Source organism: Aegilops tauschii, chromosome 2 (genome assembly GCF_002575655.3).
Source record: "Aegilops tauschii subsp. strangulata cultivar AL8/78 chromosome 2, Aet v6.0, whole genome shotgun sequence".
In the NCBI taxonomy this organism is placed as follows: Eukaryota; Viridiplantae; Streptophyta; class Magnoliopsida; order Poales; family Poaceae; genus Aegilops; species Aegilops tauschii.
This window is the reverse complement of record NC_053036.3, coordinates 118,181,391-118,202,459: the sequence shown is the minus strand read 5'-3', so window position 1 is coordinate 118,202,459 and position 21,069 is coordinate 118,181,391. Positions and strand designations below refer to the sequence as shown.

Genomic DNA, 21,069 nt, shown 5'->3' with positions numbered 1-21,069 from the left:
ATCATCCTCGTCCATCTATAAATTTTCAATACAAAAATATAATATTGTCGGATGCCACCAAAAAATTAGAACATGATAATGCCACTCACATTAAGATCATCCCCTTCGTTCCCATTTTCTGACCAATCTGCACGATCTGAACTTTCATCATCTGACCAATCATCCATCCAGTCCTTCAGCAGTTCTCCAAACTCCATGTCTACCATGATATCAGTTAACTCATTGTCTGCCATTTCCTACAACAAATAGTAAGTGTTATCACATGTGCAAACAATATCAATAATGAAATAGAGGACACATAGCACAGGATCACGAACTTTAAGTAAACTACCCCAACCGAGGGCGTTCAGATCGTGCAAACCTAGTAAGGAACATGGCCACGGCACCCTTCCTGATCACTTTGGATCGCGAGGAGCAGCACTACCAAATCTAGATATGTGATTACCTGTGCTGCCGGATATCTAGGTTAGCCGCCACATCAAATAACGATAGCCATCGTGCACACAGCCGACGACAACCGACGCTATGTTAACCCTAGACAAAGAACCTAGATCACGAGGAGCACCACTATCGGAACAAGATCTACGATCGCCTGCGCCGCCGGGTAGCTACGTTACCCGCCCCGCTAGGTTAACCACTACCACGAAAACGGCGGCAGTTTGTTTGATGCTGCCGCGAGCGAGACAAATGGGGGGACGCGGGATGCGGTACCTGCGAGCCCTGGAGATTCACGACGGCGCCGCGCGCGCTGTCCGACGATATCACCGGCGACGAGATGGCCGCCGCCGATATTCGTAAAGAACCTCAACTAGAGTAATGCGTGAATTATGAAGCTGCGTGAATGATTGGATTCGGCAGGTCGTATGTGATCGTGGGGTCGTGTGATTTTTTTCGGGGAAGGGTACTGTACATATATGGTCTGGGTTATACGGGTTAAACAGGGCTTGGATCTGGGTTACAGCGGGCCAAGGGAAAAATAAACTCGCGAGGGACAAGGGTACGAAATTCAGTTAGGGGGAGCACTGAAGCAACGCTCAATGAACATTGGTAACTCGTATGGTCATAACTTAAAACAACTCACGTCAACCAGTAAGCTTCACACCTCAGAGTTTACTACAGTCGGTGGGGACAAATGACATTTGCCCTACGGTGATGTCAAACAGCATCTGTATATTCTGCTGCTGGAAATTGCCGAGAATCGAAGTCCACGTCGTCCCACCAATGTTCAAGCAGAACGACGAGTCCTCTTCGTCGAAGGACATGTAGTTGTCCCTATGCAGCGTCATATCCGCACCGCCGGCGAAGTGCAGCACCATGTCCGGCATGGCCGGGAGCTGCCGCTCACCGGCAGGAGCCGGGAAGCAAGGGTTGTCCAGGCTCGTGGCGTTGATCGCTGGCTGGCCGAGCAGCTCGGCGACGTGGTTGGCGACCACCCTAAAAGCACTTTCCACGAGGACCGTGAAGATGGTGCCGGAGTCCACGATCATCCCGCCGGTGCCGTCGGCCTGCAGCGCGAATGTTTGATTCGGGATCGGCAGGAGAGCGTCACCGAGCGATATGCCCTCGAGGGAGACGTAGTACCACGACCGACCCTGCGGGTTCTGCACAAGTGGCGTCGACTGCACGGCGGCGCCACCACTGGCAGCCAGCTCCGCGAGGGAGCCGAACAAGACTGGGCTGCCGAGACTGGTGTTGAAGAAGTCGGTGAGGCAGTAGCTGAACTTGCCGACCCCTAGCTGCGCCACGAGGGACAGGCTCCCACGGCCCAGGCCAACCGTCCCGGTGGAGTTGTACGAGTCGCCCCCGTTGTCCGTGCCGCAGCCGAACGCCACGCCTCCGGCGGAGGCGGCCGGTGCTTCGCCGGGCGCGCTAGAGCCGAACGTGATCGTCTCCGTACCCAAGCCACCTGCCGAGTAGGCGCCGTCCTCGTACCCATAGCGGTACCTGCAGAGCGCGGTAGGGGTGCAGTTGCGGCTCCATATGGACAGGCACGTAGCGCTGGAGCAGGGCACGGGGGAGAAGCTGGAGGAGGTGGTCGGGTCGTAGACGGGCGTGTCCTGCGGGAAGCAGAGCTTGCACGGCTGGCACTGCGTCCATGTGAGGTCGCTGCCGGTGTCGGCGAGGGCGACGAACGGCACCGGCGGCGTCCCGATGGCGAGCTCCATAAGGTACTCGGCCTGGCCCGAGCGGAGCCTTGGCCCGGCGTTCGAGCTGGAAAGCGTTGTGGAATAGCCTGGTAGCATCGAGGCCGCTCGGAGGCGGCTTCTGTGCACGGCTCGGCGCATCAGCTGTGCCTTGGTGAAGCCGAGTTTGGAGTCAATGTGGGTGAGCGTGGAGCGGTAGCCGGACGCCGCCGAGCTGGCCAGTGAGGCAAGTAGGAGCAAGCTCAGAGCTTGTAAAGGAGCCATGAAATCCAGCGTATGGATGGACTGGATGATCAGTGCAAAGCTCGAGTAAATTTGTTGAAACTTGCAAGTCTTTATATAGGAAGGTTTTAGCGGCTAAATTTTGATGTCTTCCTCTCGGAAGACCCTGAACCTTCTGACAACGTCAAGGTCACCATGAATGAATGACAACAGTAAGTAGTAGTAGATCGTTAACAAACTGATTATACTACTCCGATCTTTAGCATGCGGACGTAGATGTTGTCATCAAGGGCGGAATAAGCTATGGAGCAGAGTAGGACGTCCGTCTGCCCATATTGTTGGCGCTAACCGCATAACCCCTGCTGCCTCGGACTCCTCTGGCCTCTAAACCTTGTGCCGCCATTTGCCACGGATGTGCTGAGCTAGGAAGAAACGACCCGGCCAGGATGGAAGGGGCCTTCAGCTTTAGACTTAAATATTAGTGTTAAAAAATATCTTACATTATGGAAAGGAGGGAGCTAGCTAGCTAACACTAGTGCCTTTATGACCGTCTTGTTCATCTCACATTGGTGTGCAAAGATGCCTTACATGCTACTCGCTCTATTCCTAAATACTTCCTCCGTTATACTAGAGTTGAGGAAATATAAGTCTTTTTAAAGATTTTTAAAAAAGACTACATACAAAGTAAAATGAGTGAATCTACACTATAAAATATGTTTATATACATCTGTATATAGTTTGTATTGAAATCTATAAAAAGACTTATATTTGAAAACAGTGATATTATTTACCTTTGTCACACGCCACTCTGCTCTAGGATTTAGGGGCCCTAAGAGAGGCCCTTTTTTCAAGGGAGGATGGGGATAGACAAGCCATTTTCTTAAAAATCAATGATATAGGACTTAGATATGCAATACTTATGACATATCTAATACTTTAGCAAAACTGTTTTCTTATCCTATATCGGAATTGCTAATTCGCAGTCGCTGAGAGTTTTGTTGATTCTCAGGCGACGTGCGATCCGCTTGATTGATTGCTAAGACTAGGTACAGCATTTTTTCTTTCTGAGGATCATTAGGTACAGCGGCTGCGCACACAAGGGGGGGGGGGGGGGGGGGGGGGGGGGGGGGGGGGGGGGGGTGGAGCTACGCGGGTGCAAGGGCCTGCCCTGTTTGTGGGCTTCTTCTAACAGGCTTTTGTTCCGTTCGTTGGGCCTATCTCGTCTCTTTCTTTCTTTTTTGTTTGGTTGTGTAGCTTAGCACTTTTGTAGCAGTAACATTTTTAGGACAATTTAGAGTGCAGTGTTTCGTATTCTTTTTCATGTGGTTCCTTGTTGAACCATGCATGAATATGATCAGATTTTTTTTATCAGACCCAAAATAGCGTAAACTCGACAACTCTTTTTTTTACATTTCATGACAGTCGTAAAATCGTGTGAGCTGCCTTTTGTGTCAATGTACTCATTTGTTTTTGCTGTCATTATTTACTATTGGTGACGTCGTGGACTTATCTAAGAATAATACTCCATTCGACTCGTATTAATTAATGTTGCTCTAGTACAAATTTGTACTAAAGTTTTACTAAAGCAGCGTCAATTAATTTGAATCGAAGAGAGTACTTGCAATTTCTCACAGATGTACATTTACACCATTTCTAAACAGTACAACATGGTTGCTATGTGTGTGTTTCATAGGCCGATTATACCTCAGCTACACTTTTGTTTCAAATGGATGCAGTTGCCCTTTTTCCTAAAAGCACAACTAGCACAATGTATGCATTTTCTATTCTGATTATATCTTAGTTGCACTTTCTCAGATATGTATGGCTGTCGTTTCAGAAAAGTGCAACTATGTTGCTCTGTATGTATTTTATAGACTTACTTTTATATAAGATTAATTTCACATTTTTTGGAATGTGCAATTATCATTTTTAGAAAAGTGCAAATGGACTACTATGTATGTATTTTCTAGGTGATTATACCTAGTTGCACTTTTGTACAAAACTACTTACACTTTTTGCAGAAATGTGCAACTACCATTTTAGGAAAAGTGCATCTGAGTTCTATGTATGAATGTATGTACTATCTAGTTTGATTATTTCCGAGTTGCACTTTCCTAAAGAGTACTTGAACTTTTTTAAAATGTCCAACTACCATATTTTGGAAAAAGGCCACTTGGTTTGCTATTTATAATTTTTATCCGCCTGATTAATCAATTTCAATGTTCAATATGTTGTAGATGTACCTTAAAAAAATATGTAACTACTCCTATTTGAAAAGAGCAACTAGGTTTGCTATTCTTTTTATCTCGTAAGTATGCTTCATTTGTTTGCTTTCTATAAACTTTTCTTCCGCCCCCCGCTGTATATTTCCATCAGCAAAACGCATTTTTTAATAATAGAAGCCTAGTACAATTAAGGAACAGGATAAAAGCTCTTTTGTGGCCCAAAAAAAATGAAGCACACATGCCTTTTCAAATAATTATGGACACAAGGAGAAGCCCATAAGCATACGCACGCTTCGAAATGTGTGCGTGTGGAGGGGGATAGGGGGTAGGAATCAATTAATTAAGGAGTACCCCTTGTAAGGCTCACGCAATGTCACTTTCTTGGGCCTGGGAGCACGCCAAGTGGTGCGCCCAGCCGCCGCCATGTGTCGCTCGTTGGGCACACCCTCGGATTTTTTTGCATGCGCTTTCCTTTTCTGGGTTTTGTTTGTTTTGGGGTTTTTTGCTTGGTTTTTCCTAGGGTTTGATGATTTATTTGGTTTCTTAGGGAAGCAACTTTTCGCAAGATGCACAACTATGCTTCCCAAAAAGGAAAACCGTAGTTGTGATTCCTCAAAAAAGGGAGAAGCATGGTATGTGCTTCTCAAATATGAAAAGGCATAGCTTGTGCTTCCCAAAAAGGGAAAAGCACAGTGTGCTCCCCAAAACAAAGTTTTTCCTTTCTTTTTTAGTTTTTCCTTGTTTTAATTTTGTTTTACTGGATTTTTTTGGTTTCCGGTTTTTCGTGTAAAAAAGGTCATCAAACCCTACTAACAGGGGATCTAGTTTCAAAGATGTCGACATGAGAAATCCAACGATGAATATGGTTCGTGATTTGGACACATGGTTCAAGAGATAAAATACTTTGAAAGAACAAATCGACGAAAAAAGAGAAAATATCCCAGGTTGCAACAAGTGGCGCACTTGTTAGGACCGGAGAGAGGTGGAGTGCCATTTGTGAAGGGTACCCCTTAATTAATGATTTCAAAGTATTTGGTTGTGTAGTTTGAATATTTGAGAATATTTTAGAGCAGGACGACGACGACTTTGATCCGAAGGACTTTGCGGCCGATCCAAAGAAGAGTGGTAGCGAAGAAAGCTTCGACATGCGGGGCGACGAGTTGTTGTGTGATGCGTGGTTGGACACTAGCATCGATGCGATCCATGTTGGGGAACGTAGTAATTTCAAAAAAATCCTACGCACACACAGGATCATGGTGATGCATAGCAACGAGAGGACCAATGAAAATCTTTTGTGACAATACTGGTGCAATTGCCTTGGCAAAGGAATCCAGATTTCACAAGAGGACCAAGCACATCAACAGACGCTTCAATTCCATCCGGGACCAAGTCCAAGTGGGAGACATAGAGATTTGCAAGATACATACAGATCTGAATGTTGCAGACCCGTTGACTAAGCCTCTCTCACGAGCAAAACATGATCAGCACCAAAACTCCATGGGTGTTAGAATCATTACTGTGTAATCTAGATTATTGACTCTAGTGCAAGTGGGAGACTGAAGGAAATATGCCCGATCACTTATGCTATTTCGAGAACAGAACCGCAATAATAAAGTTATTATTTATGTCCTCCATGATAAATGTTTATTATTCATGCTAGAATTGTATTAACCGGAAACATAATACATGTGTGAATACATAGACAAACATAGTGTCACTAGTATGCCTCTACTTGACTAGCTCGTTAATCGAAGATGGTTAAGTTTCCTAGCCATGGACATGAGTTGTCATTTGATTAACGCGATCACATTATTAGGAGAATAATGTGATTGACTTGACCCATTCCGTTAGCTTAGCACTTGATCGTTTAGTATGTTGCTATTGCTTTCTTCATGACTTATACATGTTCCTATGACTATGAGATTATGCAACTCCCGTTTACCGGAGGAACACTTTCTGTGCTACCAAACGTCACAACATAACTGGGTGATTATAAAGGTGCTCTACAGGTGTCTCCGAAGGTACTTGTTGGGTTGGCGTATTTCGAGATTAGGATTTGTCACTCTGATTGTCGGAGAGGTATCTCTGGGCCCTCTCGGTAATGCACATCACTATAAGCCTTGCAAGCATTGCGACTAATGAGTTAGTTGCGAGATGATGTATTACGGAACGAGTAAAGAGACTTGCCGGTAACGAGATTGAACTAGGTATTGAGATACCGACGATCGAATCTCGGGCAAGTAACATACCGATGACAAAGGGAACAACGTATGTTGTTATGCGGTTTGACCGATAAAGATCTTCGTAGAATATGTAGGAGCCAATATGAGCATCCAGGTTCCGCAATTGGTTATTGACCGGAGACGTGTCTCGGTCATGTCTACATAGTTCTCGAACCCGTAGGGTCCGCACGCTTAAAGTTAGATGACAATCGGTATTATGAGTTTTGTGTTTTGATGTACCGAAGGTAGTTCGGAGTCCCGGATATGATCACGGACATGACGAGGAGTCTCGAAATGGTCGAGACATAAAGATCGATATATTGGATGACTATGTTCGGACACCGGAATGGTTTCGGGGAGTTTCGGACACATACCGGAGTACTCGGGGTTACCGGAACCCCCCGGGGAACTAATGGGCCTATTGGGCCCTAGTGGAGAAGAGGAGGAGCGGCCAAGGGCAGCCGTGCGCCCCCTCCCCCCCCCCCCCCAGTCCGAATTGGACAAGGAGGGGGGCGGCGCCCCCCTTTCCTTTCCCCCTCTCTCTCCTTCCCTCTCCTCTCCTACTCCCACTTGGAAGGGGGGAGTCCTACTCCCACCGGGAGTAGGACTCCTCATGGGGCGCGCCTAGGGTAGCCGGCCCCCTCCCCCTCCTCCACTCCTTTATATACGGGGAGGGGGGCACCCCTTGGAGACACAACAATTGATCTCTTCATATTTTAGCCGTGTGCAGCGCCCCCCTCCACCATATTCCACCTCGATCATATCGTAGCGGTGCTTAGGCGAAGCCCTGCGTCGGTAACATCATCATCACCGTCACCACGCCGTCGTGCTGACGGAACTCTTCCTCAAAGCTCGGCTGGATCGGACTTTGAGGGACGTCATCGAGCTGAACGTGTGCTGAACTCGGAGGTGTCGTACGTTCGGTACTCGGATCGGTCGGATCGTGAAGATGTACGACTACATCAACCGCGTTGTGCTAACGCTTCCGCTTTTGGTCTACGAGGGTACGTGGACACACGCTCCCTCTCGTTGCTATGCATCACCATGATCCTGTGTGTGTGTAGGAAATTTTTTGAAATTACTACGTTCCCCTACAGTGGCATCCGAGCCAGGTTTTATGCGTAGATGTTTATGCACGAGTAGAACACAAATGAGTTGTGGGCGATACAAGTCATACTGCTTACCAGCATGTCATACTTTGGTTCGGCGGTATTGTTGGATCAAGCGGCCCGGACCGACATTACGCGTACGCTTACGCGAGACTGGTTCTGCCAACGTGCTTTGCACACAGGTGGCTGGCGGGTGTCAGTTTCTCCAACTTTAGTTGAACCGAGTGTGGCTACGCCCGGTCCTTGAGAAGGTTAAAACAGCACTAACTTGACGAACTATCATTGTGGTTTTGATGTGTAGGTAAGAACGGTTCTTGCTCAGCCCGTAGCAGCCACGTAAAACTTGCAACAACAAAGTAGAGGACGTCTAACTTGTTTTTGCAAGGCATGTTGTGATGTGATATGGTCAAGGCATGATGCTATATTTTATTGTATGAGATGATCATGTTTTTGTAACCGAGTTATCGGCAACTGGCAGGAGCCATATGGTTGTCGCTTTATTGTATGCAATGCAATCGCCCTGTAATTGCTTTACTTTATCACTATGCGGTAGCGATAGTCGTAGAAGCACTAGTTGGCGAGACGACAACGATGCTACGATGGAGATCAAGGTGTCGCGCCGGTGACGATGGTGATCATGACGGTGCTTCGGAGATGGAGATCACAAGCACAAGATGATGATGGCCATATCATATCACTTATATTGATTGCATGTGATGTTTATCCTTTATGCATCTTATTTTGCTTCGATTGACGGTAGCATTATAAGATGATCTCTCATTAAATTTTAAGATAAAAGTGTTCTCCCTGAGTATGCACCATTGCCAAAGTTCGGCGTGCCGAGACACCATGTGATGATCGGGTGTGATAAGCTCTACGTTCATCTACAACGGGTGCAAGCCAATTTTGCACACGCAGAATACTCGGGTTAAACTTGACGAGCCTAGCATATGCAGATATGGCCTCGGAACAAGGAGACCGAAAGGTCGAGCGTGAATCATATAGTAGATATGATCAACATAGTGATGTTCACCATTGAAAACTACTCCATTTCACGTGATGATCGGTTATGGTTTAGTTGATTTGGATCACGTGATCACTTAGATGATTAGAGGGGTGTCTATCTAAGTGGGAGTTCTTAAGTAATATGATTAATTGAACTTAAATTTATCATGAACTTAGTACCTAATAGTATTTTGCTTGTCTATGTTGATTGTAGATAGATGGCCCGTGCTGTTGTTCCGTTGAATTTTAATGCGTTCCTTGAGAAAGCAAAGTTGAAAGATGATGGTAGCAATTACACGGACTGGGTCCGTAACTTGAGGATTATCCTCATTGCTGCACAGAAGAATTACGTCCTAGAAGCACCGCTGGGTGCCAGGCCTGCTGCAGATGCAACTAACGACGTTAAGAACGTCTGGCAGAGCAAAGATGATGACTACTCAATAGTTCAGCGTGACATGCTTTACGGCTTAGAACCGGGACTTCAACGACGTTTTGAACGTCATGGAGCATATGAGATGTTCCAGGAGTTGAAGTTAATATTTCAAGCAAATGCCCGGATTGAGAGATATGAAGTCTCCAATAAGTTCTACAGCTGCAAGATGGAGGAGAATAGTTCTGTCAGTGAACATATACTCAAAATGTCTGGGTATAACAATCACTTAATTCAACTGGGAGTTAATCTTCCGGAGGATAGTGTTATTGACAGAATCCTTCAATCACTGCCACCAAGCTACAAGAGCTTCGTGATGAACTATAACATGCAAGGGATGGATAAGATGATTCCCGAGCTCTTCGGAATGCTAAAGGCTGCGGAGGTAGAAATCAAGAAGGAGCATCAAGTGTTGATGGTCAACAAGACCACCAGTTTCAAGAAAAAGGGCAAAGGGAAGAAGAAGGGGAACTTCAAGAAGAACGGCAAACAAGTTGCTGTTCAGGAGAAGAAACCCAAGTCTGGACCCAAGCCTGAGACTGAGTGCTTCTACTGCAAGCAAACTGGTCACTGTAAGCGCAACTGCCCCAAGTATTTGGCGGATAAGAAGGATGGCAAGGTGAACAAAGGTATATGTGATATACATGTTATTGATGTGTACCTTACTAATTCTCGCAGTAGTGCCTGGGTATTTGATACTGGTTCTGTTGCTAATATTTGCAACTCGAAACAGGGACTACGGATTAAGCGAAGACTGGCAAAGGACGAGGTGACGATGCGCGTGGGAAATGGTTCCAAAGTCGATGTGATCGTGGTCGGCACGCTACCTCTACATCTACCTTCGGGATTAGTTTTAGACCTAAATAATTGTTATTTGGTCCCAGCGTTAAGCATGAACATTATATCTGGATCTTGTTTGATGCGAGACAGTTATTCATTTAAATCTGAGAATAATGGTTGTTCTAGTTATACGAGTAATATCTTTTATGGTCATGCACCCTTGATGAGTGGTCTATTTTTGTTGAATCTCGAAATTAGTGATACACATATTCATAATGTTGAAGCCAAAAGATGCAGAGTTGATAATGATAGTGCAACTTATTTGTGGCACTGCCGTTTGGGTGAGATTGGTGTAAAGCGCATGAAGAAACTCTATACTGATGGACTTTTGGAATCACTTGTACTTGCAAACCATGCCTCATGGGCAAGATGACTAAAACGCCGTTCTCCGGAATTATGGAGCGAGCAACTGATTTGTTGGAGATCATACATGTGGTCCCATGAATGTTGAGACTCACGGTGGGTATCGTTATTTTCTCACCTTCACAGATGATTTGAGCAGATATGGGTATATCTACTTAGTGAAACATAAGTCTGAAACATTTGAAAAGTTCAAAGAATTTCAGAGTGAAGTGGAAAATCATCGTAACAAGAAAATAAAGTTTCTACGATCTGATGTGGAGGAGAATATTTGAGTTACGAGTTTGGTCTACATTTGAAACAATGCGGAATAGTTTCGCAACTCACGCCACCCAGAACACCACAGCGTAATGGTGTGTCCTAACGTCGTAATAGTACTTTACTAGATATGGTGCGATCTACGATGTCTCTTACTGATTTACCGCTATCGTCTTGGGGTTATGTTTTAGAGGCGGCTGCATTCACGTAAAATAGGGCACCATCGAAATCCGTTGAGACGGCGCCTTATGAACTGTGGTTTGGCAAGAAACCAAAGTTGTCGTTTCTTAAAGTTTGGGGATGCGATGCTTATGTGAAAAAGCTTCAACCTGATAAGCTCGAACCCAAATCGGAGAAATGTGTCTTCATAGGATACCCAAAGGAAACTGTTGGGTACACCTTCTATCACAGATCCGAAGGCAAGACATTCGTTGCCAAGAATGGATCCTTTCTAGAGAAGGAGTTTCTATCGAAAGAAGTGAGTGGGAGGAAATAGAACTTGATGAGGTAACTGTACCTGCTCCCTTATTGGAAAATGGTTCATCACAGAAACCGGTTCCTGTGACACCTACACCAATTAGTGAGGAAGCTAATGATATCGATCATGAAACTTCAGATCAAGTTACTACTGAACCTCGTAGGTCAACCAGAGTAAGATCCGCACCAGAGTGGTATGGTAATCCTATTCTGGAGGTCATGTTACTTGACCAAGGTGAACCTACAAACTATGAAGAAGCGATGGTGAGCCCAGATTCCGCAAAATGGCTTGAGGCCATGAAATCTGAGATGGGATCCATGTATGAGAACAAAGTGTGGACTTTGGTTGACTTGCCCGATGATCGGCAAGCCATTGAGAATAAATGGATCTTCAAGAAGAAAACTGACGGTGACGGTAATGTTCCTGTCTATAAAGCTCAACTTGTTGCAAAAGGTTTTCGACAAGTTCAAGGGATTGACGATGATGAGACTTTCTCACCCGTAGCGATGCTTAAGTCTGTCCGAATCATGTTAGAAATTGCTGCATTTTATGATTATGAAATTTGGCAAATGGATGTCAAAACTGCATTCCTGAATGGATTTCTGGAAGAAGAGTTGTATATGATGCAACCAGAAGGTTTTGTCGATCCAAAGGGAGCTAACAAAGTGTGCAAGCTCCAGCGATCCATTTATGGACTGGTGCAAGCCTCTCGGAGTTGGAATAAATGTTTTGATAGTGTGATCAAAGCATATGGTTTTATACAGACTTTTGGAGAAGCCTGTATTTACAAGAAAGTGAGTGGGAGCTCTGTAGCATTTCTAATGTTATATGTGGATGACATATTGTTGATTGGAAATGATATAGAATTTCTAGATACCATAAAAGGATACTTGAATAAGAGTTTTTCAATGAAGGACCTCGGTGAAGCTGCTTTCATATTGGGCATCAAGATCTATAGAGATAGATCAAGACGCTTAATTGGACTTCCACAAAGCACATACCTTGACAAAGTTTTGAAGAAGTTCAAATGGATCGAGCAAAGAAAGGGTTCTTGCCTGTGTTACAAGGTGTGAATTGAGTAAGACTCAATGCCCGACCACTGCAGAAGATAGAGAGAAAATGAAAGATGTTCCCTATGCTTCAGCCATAGGCTCTATCATGTATGCAATGTTGTGTACCAGACCTGATGTGTGTCTTGCTATTAGCCTAGGAGGGAGGTACCAAAGTAATCCAGGAGTGGATCACTGGACAGCGGTCAAGAACATCCTGAAATACCTGAAAAGGACTAAGGATATTTCTCGTTTATGGAGGTGACAAAGAGCTAGTCGTAAATGGTTACGTCGATGCAAGCTTTGACACTGATCCGGACGATTCTAAATCGCAAACCGGATATGTGTTTACATTGAACGGTGGAGCTGTCAGTTGGTGCAGTTCTAAACAAAGCGTCGTGGAGGGATCTACGTGTGAAGCGGAGAACATAGCTGCTTCGGAAGTAGCAAATGAAGGAGTCTGGATGAAGGAGTTCATATCCGATCTAGGTGTCATACCTAGTGCATCGGGTCCAATGAAAATCTTTTGTGACAATACTGGTGCAATTGCCTTGGCAAAGGAATCCAGATTTCACAAGAGGACCAAGCACATCAACAGACGCTTCAATTCCATCCGGGACCAAGTCCAAGTGGGAGAATAGAGATTTGCAAGATACATACAGATCTGAATGTTGCAGACCCGTTGACTAAGCCTCTCTCACGAGCAAAACATGATCAGCACCAAAACTCCATGGGTGTTAGAATCATTACTGTGTAATCTAGATTATTGACTCTAGTGCAAGTGGGAGACTGAAGGAAATATGCCCTAGAGGCAATAATAAAGTTATTATTTATTTCCTAATATCATGATAAATGTTTATTATTCATGCTAGAATTGTATTATTCGGAAACATAATACATGTGTGAATACATAGACAAACATAGTGTCACTAGTATGCCTCTACTTGATTAGCTCGTTAATCGAAGATGGTTAAGTTTCCTAGCCATGGACATGAGTTGTCATTTGATTAACGCGATCACATTATTAGGAGAATAATGTGATTGACTTGACCCATTCCGTTAGCTTAGCACTTGATCGTTTAGTATGTTGCTATTGCTTTCTTCATGACTTATACATGTTCCTATGACTATGAGATTATGCAAATCCCGTTTACCGGAGGAACACTTTGTGTGCTACCAAACGTCACAACGTAACTGGGTGATTATAAAGGTGCTCTACAGGTGTCTCCGAAGGTACTTGTTGGGTTGGCGTATTTCGAGATTAGGATTTGTCACTCCGATTGTCGGAGAGGTATCTCTGGGCCCTCTCGGTAATGCACATCACTATAAGCCTTGAAAGCATTGTGACTAATGAGTTAGTTGTGAGATGATGTATTACGGAACGAGTAAAGAGACTTGTCGGTAATGAGATTGAACTAGGTATTGAGATACCGACGATCGAATCTCGGGCAAGTAACATACCGATGACAAAGGGAACAACGTATGTTGTTATGCGGTTTGACCGATAAAGATCTTCGTAGAATATGTAGGAGCCAATATGAGCATCCAGGTTCCGCAATTGATTATTGACCAGAGACGTGTCTCGGTCATGTCTACATAGTTCTAGAACCCGTAGGGTCCGCACGGTTAAAGTCAGATGACGATCGGTATTATGAGTTTTGTGTTTTAGTGTACCGAAGGTAGTTCGGAGTCCCGGATATGATCACGAACATGACGAGGAGTCTCGAAATGGTCGAGACATAAATATCGATATATTGGACGACTATGTTCGGACATCGGAATGGTTTCCGGGAGTTTCGGACACATACCGGAGTACCGGGGGGTTACCGGAACCCCCCGGGGAGACTAATGGGCCTATTGGGCCCTAGTGGAGAAGAGGAGGGGCGACCAAGGGCAGCTGCGCACCCCCTCCCCCCCCCCCAGTTCGAATTGGACAAGGAGGGGGGCGGCGCCCCCCTTTCCTTTCCCCCTCTCTCTCCTTCCCTCTCCTCTCCTACTCCCACTTGGAAGGGGGGAGTCCTACTCCCGGTGGGAGTAGGACTCCTCATGGGGCGCGCCTAGGGTGGCCGGCCCCCTCCCCCTCCTCCACTCCTTTATATACGGGGAGGGGGCACCCCTTGGAGACACAACAATTGATCTCTTGATCTTTTAGCCGTGTGCGGTGTCCCCCTCCACCATATTCCACCTCGATCATATCGTAGCGGTGCTTAGGCAAAGCCCTGCGTCGGTAACATCATCATCACCGTCACCACGCCATCGTGCTGATGGCACTCTCCCTCAAAGCTCGGCTGGATCGGAGTTCAAGGGACGTCATCGAGCTGAACGTGTGCTGAACTCGGAGGTGCCATACGTTCGGTACCCGGATCGGTCGGATCGTGAAGACGTACGACTACATCAAACGCCTTGTGCTAACGCTTCCGCTTTCGGTCTACGAGGGTATGTGGACACACTCTCCCCTCTTGTTGCTATGCATCACCATGATCATGTGTGTGCGTACGAAAATTTCTGAAATTACTACGTTCCCCAACAGAACCGTTCTTACCTACGCATCAAAACCACAACCATAGTTTGTCAAGTTAGTGTTGTTTTAACCATCGCAAGGACCGAGCGTAGCCACACTGGATTCAACTAAAGTTGGAGAAACTGACACCCGCTAGTCACCTGTGTGCAAAGCACGGCGGTAAAACCAGTCTCGTGTAAGCATACGCGTAATGTTGGTCCGGGCCGCTTCATCCAACAATACTGCCGAACCAAAGTGTGACATGCTGGTAAGCAATATGACTTGTATCGCCCACAACTCACTTTTGTTCTACTCGTGCATATAACATCTACGCATAAAACCAGGCTCGGATGCCACTGTTGGGGAACGTAGTAATTTCAAAAAAATTCCTACGCACACACAGGATCATGGTGATGCATAGCAACGAGAGGGGAGAGTGCGTCCACGTACCCTCGTAGACCGAAAGCGGAAGCGTTAGCTCAACGCGGTTGATGTAGTCGTACGTCTTCATGATTCGACCGATCCAAGTACCGAACGCACGGCACCTCCGAGTTCAGCACACGTTCAACTCGATGACGTCCCATGAGCTCCGGTCCAGCAAAGCTTCGCCGGAGAGTTTCGTCAGCACGACGGCGTGATGACGGTGATGATGATGCTACCGACGCAGGGCTTCGCCTAAGCACTGCTACGATATGATCGAGGTGGATTATGGTGGAGGGGGCACTGCACACGGCTGGGAGAGGTCAACAGATCAACTTGTGTGTCTAGAGGTGCCCCCCTGCCCCCGTATATAAAGGAGCAAGGGGGAGGTCGGCCAGCCCTGTGGGGCGCGCCAGGAGGAGGAGTCCTCCTCCTAGTAGGAGTAGGACTCCCCTTTTTCCTACTCCTACTAGGAGGGGGAAAGGAAGGGGGAGAGGGAGAAGGAAAGGGGGCGCCGCCCCCTGATTCGTCTCCAACATATCTATAATTTTTTATTGTTCCATGCTATATTATATTCTGTTTTGCACATTATTGGGATTTATTATACACTTTTATATTATTTCTGGGACTAACCTATTAACCGGAGGCCCAGCACAGAATTGCTGTTTTTTGCCTATTTCAGAGTTTCGCAGAAAAAGAATATCAAACGGAGTTCAAACGGAATGAAACCTTCGGGAACGTGATTTTTGGAACGAACGTGATCCAGAGGACTTGGATCCTACGTCAAGAAAGCAACCAGGAGGGCACGAGGTAGGGGGCGCGCCTACCCCCTCCTCCCCCAGGCGCGCCCTCCACCCTCGTGGGCCCCCTGTTGCTCTACCGACGTACTCCTTCCTCCTATATATACCTACGTACCCCCAAACTACCAGATAGGGAGCCAAAAACCTAATTCCACCGCCGCAACATTCTGTACCCGTGAGATCCCATCTTGGGGCCTGTTCCGGAGCTACGCCATAGGGGGCATCGATCATGGAGGGCTTCTACATCAACACCATAGCCTCTCCGATGATGTGTGAGTAGTTTACTTCAGACCTTCGGGTCCATAGTTATTAGCTAGATGGCTTCTTCTCTCTTTTTGGATCTCAATACAATGTTCTCCCCCTCTCTCATGGAGATCTATTCGATGTAATCTTCTTTTGCGGTGTGTTTGTTGAGACCGATGAATTGTGGGTTTATGATCAAGTTTATCTATGAACAATATTTGATTCTTTGGTTATCTTTGCAAGTCTCTTCGAATTATCAGTTTGGTTTTGCCTACTAGATTGATCTTTCTTGCAATGGGAGAAGTGCTTAGCTTTGGGTTCAATCTTGCGGTGTCCTTTCCCAGTGACAGCAGGGGCAGCAAGGCACGTATTGTATTGTTGCCATCGAGGATAACAAGATGGGGTTTATATCATATTGCATGAGTTTATCCCTCTACATCATGTCATCTTGCTTAAAGCGTTACTCTGTTCTTATGAACTTAATACTCTAGATGCATGCTGGATAGCGGTCGATGTGTGGAGTAATAGTAGTAGATGCAGGCAGGAGTCGGTCTACTTGTCTCGGACGTGATGCCTATATACATGATCATACCTATATATTCTCATAACTATGCTCAATTCTGTCAATTGCTCAACGGTAATCTGTTCACCCACCGTAATACTTATGCTCTTGAGAGAAGCCACTAGTGAAACCTATGGCCCCCGGGTCTATTTTCCATCATATTAATCTCCCGACAACAAGCTATTTCTTGTGCCGTTTTTATTTTACTTTCTTTACTTTGCATCTTTATCATAAAAATACCAAAAATATTATCTTATCATATCTATCAGATCTCACTCTCGTAAGTGACCGTGAAGGGATTGACAACCCCTTTATTGCGTTGGTTGCGAGGATTTATTTGTTTGTGTAGGTGCGAGGGACTTGTGAGTGGCCTCCTACTGGATTGATACCTTGGTTCTCAAAAACTGAGGGAAATACTTACGCTACTTTGCTGCATCACCCTTTCCTCTTCAAGGGAAAACCAACGCAGTGCTCAAGAGGTAGCAAGAAGGATTTCTGGCGCCGTTGCCGGGGAGGCTCACACCAAGTCAAGTAAAGCTTTGACTCCCGCCAACGTGCGATTTCTGGCGCCGTTGCCGGGGAGTCTACGCAAAAGTCAACATACCAAGTACCCATCACAAACCCTTATCTCCCGCATTACATTATTTGCCATTTGCCTCTCGTTTTCCTCTCCCCCACTTCACCCTTGCCGTTTTATTCGCCCTCTCTTTTCCCTTTTTTGCCTCCCTCTTTCTTTTTGCTCCGCACACTTTCTGCCGTTATGTCTGAAATTGGGGAAATTATTGTCGATAAGGATAATAATAATATCATGGAAAATTCTGATGCTCCTGCTAAAGAATCCCCTACCTTACATACAAAAAAAATTCGGAATTGGTAGTGGTAACATTATTGGAAAAGGAGTTATCCAAGATTTCTTTACTTGTGTCGGTGATTTGCCTTCTATGGGTAGTTCTATTCTTCATAGAACTAGTAGTCTTGCGGATGCTATCGCCATGCTTGTAGTTGAACTTGAAAGACAATTTATGCACATGCATCCCTGCATACAGAGGATTTTCCTAGAATTTTCTAACATTGAGCACTCTTCTGTTAAGCGAGCCGCTACTATCTTTTTGGCTCATGAGTTCAGATTTATCATAAAAGAGGCCAAAGAAATCTTTGCGCGTTATAGGGTGGACGCTGGACGTCCTCCCATAGAAACTATCTTATTTGATCAAGTGGAAATAATGCGCTTTCAATCTCTAGATTATGTTGCTTTTAATGAAAACCTTAGAAAAAAGGTTCCTACCAATATTCTAGTTGATAGAATTTCTGAACTTAATGATGATTTTGCTATTCGAAATAATGAGCTAGGATATTCACTCGAATATAGGCTCACCAAGTTCTGTCAAAAGAATGCTTATAATGATGAATTGGTTGTGCAATATGAAGGGCCGAAGGAGGAACGTATACCTCCTAAGGTTGATCTTGGGGATTTTTGTCCCATTAAATTTAGCCCTTTTGATTACTTTTGGTTGCCACAAAGAAAGCTTGCTGCCGAACGTAGAGAGTATGAAATGAGTTTTAATGATCTATCTTATTATTATGGCAGTACCTAGATCTATCCTTGCTATTATGCCTAGCTAGGGGCGTTAAACGATAGCGCTTGTTGGGAGACAACCCAATTTTATTTTTATTTTTTGCTTTTTGCTTCTGTTTAGGAATAAATCTTTGATCTAGCCTCTGGTTAGATGTCTTTTTATGTTTTAATTAGTGTTTGTGCCAAGTTAAACCTATAGGATCTTCTTGGATGATAGTTATTTGATCTTGCTGAAAATTCCAGAAACTTTCTGTTCACGAAAATAATTGTTAAAAATCACCAGAACGTGATAAATATTGATTCCAATTGATTCTGATCAATAAACAAATTTTCTAGGTCATCCTATTTTGGCTGAATTTTTGGAGTTCCAGAAGTTTGCGTTAGTTATAGATTACTACAGACTGTTCTGTTTTTGACAGATTCTGTTTTTCGTGTGTTGTTTGCTTATTTTGATATATCTATGGCTAGTAAAATAGTTTATAAACCATAGAGAAATTTGAATACAGTAGGTTTAACACCAATATAAATAAAGAATGATTTCATTACAGTACCTTGAAGTGGTCTTTTGTTTTCTTTCGCTAACGGAGCTCACGAGATTTTCTGCTGAGTTTTGTGTTGTGAAGTTTTCAAGTTTTGGGTGAAAGATTTGATGGATTATGGAACAAAGAGTGGCAAGAGCCTAAGCTTGGGGATTCCCATGGCACCACCAAGATAATCTAAGGACACCAAAAAACCAAAGCTTGGGGATGCCCCGGATGGCAACCCCTCTTTCGTCTACTTCCATCGGTAGCTTTACTTGGAGCTATATTTTTATTCACCACATGATATGTGTTTTTCTTGGAGCGTCTTGTATGATTTGAGTCTGTGCTTTTTAGTTTACCACAATCATCTTTTCTGTACACACCTTTTGAGAGAGACACACTTGATTCGGAAATTATTAGAATACTCTATGTGCTTCACTTATATCTTTTGAGTTATATAGTTTTTGCTCTAGTGCTTCACTTATATCTTTTAGAGCACGGTGGTGATTTTGTTTTATGGAAACTATTATTCTCTCATGCTTCACTTAGATTATTTTGAGAGTCTTAAACAGCATGGTAATTTGCTTAAATAATCCTAATATGCTAGGTATTCAAGACTAGTAAAAACTTTCTTATGAGTGTGTTGAATACTATGAGAAGTTTGATGCTTGATAATTGTTTTGAGGTATGAAGATGGTGATATTAGAGTCATGCTAGTTGAGTAGTTTTGAATTTGAGAAATACTTGTGTTAAAGTTTGTGATTCCCGTAGCATGCACGTATGGTGAACCGTTATGTGATGAAGTCGGAGCATGATTTATTTATTGATTGTCTTCCTTATGAGTGGCGGTCGGGGACGAGCGATGGTCTTTTCCTACCAATCTATCCCCCTAGGAGCATGCGCGTAATACTTTGCTTTGATAACTTGTAGATTTTTGCAATAAGTATATGAGTTCTTTATGACTAATGTTGAGTCCATGGATTATACACACTTTTTCTTCCTTCCACCATTGCTAGCCTCTCTAATACCGCGCACTTTTCGCCGGTATCATACACCCACCATATACCTTCCTCAAAACAGCCACCATACCTACCTATCATGGCATTTTCATAGCCATTCCGAGATATATTGCCATGCAACTTACCACCGTTTCGTTTATTATGACACACTCCATCATTGTCATATTGCTTCGCATGATCATGTAGTTGACATTGTATTTCTGGAAAAGCTCTAGCAAACGAAACTACACGATCTTTTATGCTATGCTTAGGATTGGGTCTTGTCCATCACATCATTCTCCTAATGATGTGATCCCGTTATCAATGACATCCAATGTCCATAGTCAGGAAACCATGACTATCTGTTGATCAACGAGCTAGTCAACTAGAGGCTTACTAGGGAGACTTTGTGGTCTATGTATTCACACATGTATTACGATTTCCGGACAATACAATTATAGCATGAATAATAGACAATTACCATGAACAAAGAAATATAATAATAACCATTTATTATTGCCTCTAGGGCATATTTCCAACAGTCTCCCACTTGCACTAGAGTCAATAATCTAGTTACATTGTGATGAATCGAACACCCATTGCGTCCTGGTGTTGATCATGTTTTGCCCTAGGGAGAGGTTTAGTCAACGGATCTGCTACATTCAGGTCCATGTGTACTTTACAAATATCTATGTCTCCATTTTGAACACTTTCACGAATGGAGTTGAAGCGACGCTTGATATGCCTGGTCTTCCTGTGAAACCTGGGCTCCTTCGCAAGGGCAATAGCTCCAGTGTTGTCACAGAAGAGAGTCATTGGGCCCGACGCATTGGGAATCACCCCTAGGTCGGTAATGAACTCCTTCATCCAGACTGCTTCCTGTGCTGCCTCCGAGGCTGCCATGTACTCCGCTTCACATGTAGATCCCGCCACGACGCTTTGCTTGCAACTGCACCAGCTTACTGCTCCTCCATTCAAAATATACACGTATCCGGTCTGTGACTTCGAGTCATCCAGATCTGTGTCGAAGCTAGCGTCGACGTAACCCTTTACGACGAGCTCTTCGTCACCTCCATAAACGAGAAACATATCCTTAGTCCTCTTCAG

General features: G+C 44.6%; 1 protein-coding gene across 1 annotated transcript; it reads right to left on the bottom strand.

The window, feature by feature from the left end:
* Positions 1–891: 891 nt before the first annotated feature.
* LOC109740924 (aspartic proteinase nepenthesin-1-like) lies at positions 892–2,408 on the bottom strand. Its single transcript, XM_020299988.2, has one exon. The coding sequence runs from the start codon at positions 2,406–2,408 to the stop codon at positions 1,104–1,106; it is 1,305 nt and encodes a 434-aa protein (XP_020155577.1). The 3' UTR covers positions 892–1,103.
* Positions 2,409–21,069: the final 18,661 nt, after the last annotated feature.

Excerpts from the sequence above, each read along its gene's own strand:
- LOC109740924 (XM_020299988.2), bottom strand. The coding sequence starts at position 2,408 with ATGGCTCCTTTACAAGCTCTGAGCTTGCTCCTACTTGCCTCACTGGCC.